At 55.2% G+C, this 6,536-nt stretch overlaps 1 protein-coding gene across 1 annotated transcript in view; it reads right to left on the bottom strand.

The window, feature by feature from the left end:
• Nucleotides 1-3,296: 3,296 nt before the first annotated feature.
• Nucleotides 3,297-6,536, bottom strand: part of sufu (suppressor of fused homolog) — a 19,090-nt gene continuing 15,850 nt past the window's right edge. Inside the window, 1 exon segment of the mRNA XM_084460822.1 lies at nucleotides 3,297-4,542. Within this exon segment, the coding sequence (XP_084316948.1) occupies nucleotides 4,453-4,542 (90 nt within the window). The 3' untranslated portion in view covers nucleotides 3,297-4,452.

Genomic DNA, 6,536 nt, shown 5'->3' with positions numbered 1-6,536 from the left:
GGGATGGGAGGAGAGGGGGATGAGAGGAGAGGGTGAGAGGGGGATGGGAGGAGAGGGGATGAGAGGAGAGAGGGTGAGAGGAGAGAGGGGGATGAGAGGAGAGGGGATGAGGAGAGAGGGAGATGGGGGAGAGGGGGATGAGAGGAGAGGAGAGAGGGGGATGAGAGGGAAGGAGAGGGGGATGGGAGGAATGAAGGTACAGGTCAGGACACTTTTCCAATCCCACTAATGGTTGTGGTCCGGAGGCGAGTAGGTCAGGACTATCAGGACCATCAGGGGACAGGGACATGTGAAGGGGGAGAGAGGGGGGGTTGATGACGGGGAGAGAGAGGGGGGGTGATGACGGGGAGAGAGGGGGGGTGATGACGGGGAGAGAGGGGGGGGGATGACGGGGAGAGAGGGGGGGTGATGACGGGGAGAGAGGGGGGTGATGACGGGGAGAGAGGGGGGGGGATGACGGGGAGAGAGGGGGGGTGATGACGGGGAGAGAGGGGGGGTTGATGACGGGGAGAGAGAGGGGGGGTGATGACGGGGAGAGAGGGGGGGTGATGAGGGGGAGAGAGGGGGGGTGATGACGGGGAGAGAGAGGGGGGGTGATGACGGGGAGAGAGGGGGGGTTGATGACGGGAAGAGAGGGGGGGTGATGACGGGGAGAGAGGGGGGGTGATGACGGGGAGAGAGGGGGGGGTGATGACGGGGAGAGAGGGGGGGTGATGACGGGGAGAGAGGGGGGGTGATGACGGGGAGAGAGGGGGGGGGTGATGACGGGGAGAGAGGGGGGGGGTGATGACGGGGAGAGAGGGGGGGGGTGATGACGGGGAGAGAGGGGGGGGGGATGACGGGGAGAGAGGGGGGGTGATGACGGGGAGAGAGGGGGGGTGATGACGGGGAGAGAGGGGGGGTGATGACGGGGAGAGAGGGGGGGTGATGACGGGGAGAGAGGGGGGGTGATGACGGGGAGAGAGGGGGGGTGATGACGGGGAGAGAGGGGGGGGGATGACGGGGAGAGAGGGGGGGTGATGACGGGGAGAGAGGGGGGTTGATGACGGGGAGAGAGGGGGGGTGATGACGGGGAGAGAGGGGGGTTGATGACGGGGAGAGAGGGGGGGGTGATGACGGGGAGAGAGGGGGGGGGTGATGACGGAGAGAGAGGGGGGTGATGACGGGGAGAGAGGGGGTGATGACGGGGAGAGAGGGGGGGTGATGACGGGGAGAGAGGGGGGTGATGACGGGGAGAGAGGGGGGGTGATGACGGGGAGAGAGGGGGGGTGATGACGGGGAGAGAGAGGGTGGGGGTGATGACGGGGAGAGAGGGGGGGTGATGACGGGGAGAGAGAGGGGGGTGATGACGGGGAGAGAGGGGGGGTGATGACGGGGAGAGAGGGGGGTGATGACGGGGAGAGAGGGGGGGTGATGACGGGGAGAGAGAGGGTGGGGGTGATGACGGGGAGAGAGGGGGGGTGATGACGGGGAGAGAGAGGGGGGTGATGACGGGGAGAGAGGGGGGGTGATGACGGGGAGAGAGGGGGGGTGATGACGGAGAGAGAGAGGGGGGGTGATGACGGGGAGAGAGGGGGGGTGATGACGGACACACACACACACGCAAACACACACACGCACACTCAACCTCTAACGGTAGAGTACCTGCAGCCATATGTGGCAGCTATGGTGATCACAATAAACAGTACAGGTTTTTGTATTTTCATGTAAATACCTTTAATGCACTTGGGATTACAGAAGAATAGGCAGTTACGTGATTCATTACGAAATAATAAAACGGTATCACAAAAATCACCTCTTTAAGAACGCCTCATAAAAGCTATCTTTTTTACACATTCACTCACAACAGAAGAACAAGCCATGATGCTGACAGGATGAGTCCAGGATGAGTACAGGATGAGTCCAGGATGAGGACAGGATGAGTCCATGTGGTAACTGAGCCCTGGGATGCCGTCTCAAACACGGAGGGGGAATACGCAGATATGAGTGAACCTTGATTCAACTCAACCAGAGACACTCTGGCGTCAGTAAACAGGAAGTGTATCCAGGTTATAGACGGCCCATAGAAACACGTGGGTGGATTCCCCTCAGGCACTGACGAGACGTGGCCTCGTTTCAAGTCTTCAAATGGGATCTTCCTCTCTGAATAAAAACACAACTCCTGAATCTGCTCTCCACCCAGTCATGGCCCACTCATCTGAGGACAGGCTAGTAACAGGTGGGTAGAGGACACATGGTCTCCTCTGGTCCCTTTAGAGCAGGGTACCTCAAGGAAGGTAGGAAGGAAGGGTGCATCTTTATTGGTACAGGGCCATTGCGACCGACTTCAGCTCACATCCAGAAACACTTCAGAACTCTTATAGAACCCTTATAGAACCATGAAGAACACATGTAACGAGGAATGAAGACTGAGAACACGTTCCCACTGAGAACATAGTGTTCTAGAGATCAGACCCAAGATACTAGAATACTTTCTCTCTACCCAGGGATCTACTTTCTCTCTCTACCCAGGGATCTACTTTCTCTCTCTACCCAGGGATCTACTTTCTCTCTCTACCCAGGGGTTATCAGATACTTTCTCTCTCTACCCAGGGATCTACTTTCTCTCTCTACCCAGGGATCTACTTTCTCTCTCTACCCAGGGATCTACTTTCTCTCTCTACCCAGGGATCTACTTTCTCTCTCTACCCAGGGATCTACTTTCTCTCTCTACCCAGGGATCTACTTTCTCTCTCTACCCAGGGATCTACTTTCTCTCTCTACCCAGGGGTCTACTTTCTCTCTCTACCCAGGGATCTACTTTCTCTCTCTACCCAGGGATCTACTTTCTCTCTCTACCCAGGGATCTACTTTCTCTCTCTACCCAGGGGTCTACTTTCTCTCTCTACCCAGGGATCTACTTTCTCTCTCTACCCAGGGATCTACTTTCTCTCTCTACCCAGGGATCTACTTTCTCTCTCTACCCAGGGATCTACTTTCTCTCTCTACCCAGGGATCTACTTTCTCTCTCTACCCAGGGATCTACTTTCTCTCTCTACCCAGGGATCTACTTTCTCTCTCTACCCAGGGGTTATCAGATACTTTCTCTCTCTACCCAGGGATCTACTTTCTCTCTCTACCCAGGGATCTACTTTCTCTCTCTACCCAGGGGTTATCAGATACTTTCTCTCTCTACCCAGGGATCTACTTTCTCTCTCTACCCAGGGATCTACTTTCTCTCTCTACCCAGGGATCTACTTTCTCTCTCTACCCAGGGATCTACTTTCTCTCTCTACCCAGGGATCTACTTTCTCTCTCTACCCAGGGATCTACTTTCTCTCTCTACCCAGGGGTTATCAGATACTTTCTCTCTCTACCCAGGGGTTATCAGATACTTTCTCTCTCTACCCAGGGATCATCAGTCGCTGTGGAGCTTCAATTACATCTGATGACGTTTGGAGAGACGAGCTACAACAACATCTTAATCCAAGTCACACTGTAGCACACGAAACACCCTCGGTACTCAATAATATCATTCTACAACAGGAACCAAGCTCTCTTGGAAAAGGGGAATATTAGGAGGTTGCACATAATATTTGACACAAAAACGACATGAATGAATGAGAATTATTAAAAAAAAACTAGGTGATTTGATTTGTTTTCAGAGAGAGAGAAAGAAAGAAAGAAAGAGAGAGAGAGAGAGAGAGAGACTGGCACTGAATCTGGGTTCAGTCCGTCTGAATTCAGCAAAATCTTCAACAGAATCGGGGTTCTCATGAGAGAACCAGCATAGGGAACCAGTTCTCATGAGAGAACCAGCATAGGGAACCAGTTCTCATGAGAGAACCAGCATAGGGAACCACACTATCAGCTACCGGAACCTTTGGCATGACCTTACACACACAAACAACACAAACAAACAAACAAACGAACGAAGGAGAATGTCCAGCACTTAAAAAAACAAAACACACACAAAAAAACAACACATAGAAATGGATACTACACAACACACACAAGCTAACTTTAAACATGGGAACACTTGAATCCACACTCTCTCCATTTCCAAAGGGAATGTGACCCCAGACAGGGTCAGACAGGGCGTGGCAGGGTTAGGGTTAGGGTCCTGGTTCAGAAGGAGCGATGGGCCTGATTCAGAAGGCAGTAACGGTCAGCAGAGTCAGGGTAGAAAGGGCCCGGTTTCCTCGGTTAGTGTCCCCCTGTGGGGGGCGCTGTTCAGACCGCCTGGGACCGGCCACGCCCTCGTGGGGGAGCTAGAGGGACCCGACCCCCAGGGAGCAGGCAGGGTTCATGGGCAAAGGCTGGGTTTGGTTGTGTGCAGGTTGGGTAGTGTGTGTGTGTGTGTGTAGTGTAGTCCCAGTCTCTGAGGGCGTGTGCATGGGTGAGTGTGTGTGTGTGTGTGTGTGTGTGTGTGTGTGTGTGTGTGTGTGTGTGTGTGTGAGCGTAGTCCTGGTCTCACTGCAGAGGGCTGTCAAACACAGAGTCCGGCAGCACAGAGATCTTCAGCTTCTTCTCAGGCCAGCTGTACTCCTTCGGTAACTTAGTCTGACCAGAGGAACAGAGCACAGCGTTTAATCAATCAATCAATCAATCAAAGCTTTATTTGTATAGCGCATTTCATACCCAGAGGCAACACAATGCGCTTTACAGAGAACAAGGGAGGTGGGCATACGACCCACTCTCTACATATTAATGAGACACTTAAGTCACCTGTTTTAGGAAGGAGATGCTCTTGTGTGAGTTCTGGTGAGTAGTAGGACACTGACTTCCTATGTTAAATGCAATTATTGTAAGTTGTTTTGGATAAAAGCGTCTGTTGAAAGACTGTAATGTAATGAGAACCCAACAGGGAAATGATGCCCTCTAAACCAGACTGAGCAGCAGAATAGTGACCCAGTCAGACCCAGACAGACCCAGTCAGATCCAGACCCAGTCAGACCCAGTCAGTCCCAGTCAGACCCAGTCAGACCCAGTCAGACCCAGTCAGTCCCAGTCAGTCCCAGTCAGTCCCAGTCAGACCCAGTCAGATCCAGACCCAGTCAGTCCCAGTCAGACCCAGTCAGACCCAGTCAGACCCAGTCAGACCCAGTCAGTCCCAGTCAGACCCAGTCAGTCCCAGTCAGTCCCAGTCAGACCCGGTCAGTCCCAGTCAGTCCCAGTCAGGCCCAGTCAGACCCAGTCAGACCCGGTCAGTCCCAGTCAGACCCAGTCAGACCCAGTCAGTCCCAGTCAGTCCCAGTCAGTCCCAGTCAGACCCAGTCAGTCCCAGTCAGACCCAGTCAGTCCCAGTCAGACCCAGTCAGTCCCAGTCAGACCCAGACCCAGTTAGACCCAGTCAGGCCCAGTCAGACCCAGTCAGGCCCAGTCAGACCCAGTCAGAACCAGTCAGACCCAGTCAGACCCAGTCAGACCCAGACCCAGACCCAGTCAGACCCAGTCAGACCCAGTCAGGCCCAGTCAGACCCAGTCAGACCCAGTCAGGCCCAGTCAGACCCAGTCAGACCCAGTCAGTCCCAGTCAGACCCAGTCAGACCCAGTCAGACCCAGTCAGATCCAGTCAGACCCAGTCAGATCCAGTCAGACCCAGTCAGTCCCAGTCAGACCCAGTCAGACCCAGTCAGACCCAGTCAGACCCAGTCAGTCCCAGTCAGACCCAGTCAGACCCAGTCAGACCCAGTCAGATCCAGTCAGACCCAGACCCAGTCAGACCCAGTCAGACCCAGTCAGACCCAGTCAGTCCCAGTCAGACCCAGTCAGTCCCAGTCAGACCCAGTCAGACCCAGTCAGACCCAGTCAGTCCCAGTCAGACCCAGTCAGACCCAGTCAGACCCAGTCAGTCCCAGTCAGATCCAGTCAGACCCAGTCAGACCCAGTCAGACCCAGACCCAGTCAGACCCAGTCAGACCCAGTCAGTCCCAGTCAGACCCAGTCAGACCCAGTCAGACCCAGTCAGATCCAGTCAGTCCCAGACCCAGTCAGACCCAGTCAGACCCAGTCAGTCCCAGTCAGTCCCAGTCAGACCCAGTCAGACCCAGTCAGACCCAGTCAGTCCCAGACCCAGTCAGACCCAGTCAGACCCAGTCAGTCCCAGTCAGACCCAGTCAGACCCAGTCAGACCCAGTCAGTCCCAGACCCAGTCAGACCCAGTCAGACCCAGTCAGTCCCAGACCCAGTCAGACCCAGTCAGACCCAGTCAGATCCAGTCAGTCCCAGTCAGTCCCAGTCAGACCCAGTCAGACCCAGTCAGGCCCAGTCAGACCCAGTCAGACCCAGACCCAGTCAGACCCAGTCAGTCCCAGTCAGACCCAGTCAGTCCCAGTCAGACCCAGTCAGGTCCAGTCAGACCCAGTCAGACCCAGTCAGACCCAGTCAGGCCCAGTCAGACCCAGTCAGACCCAGACCCAGACCCAGTCCCAGTCAGTCCCAGTCAGACCCAGTCAGTCCCAGTCAGTCCCAGACCCAGTCAGACCCAGTCAGACCCAGTCAGTCCCAGTCAGTCCCAGTCAGTCCCAGTCAGTCCCAGTCAGACCCAGTCAGAC

Source organism: Borostomias antarcticus (genome assembly GCF_949987555.1).
Source record: "Borostomias antarcticus genome assembly, chromosome: 34".
NCBI classification, from domain to species: domain Eukaryota; kingdom Metazoa; phylum Chordata; class Actinopteri; order Stomiiformes; family Stomiidae; genus Borostomias; species Borostomias antarcticus.
This window is presented reverse-complemented; position numbering and strand designations above follow the sequence as displayed.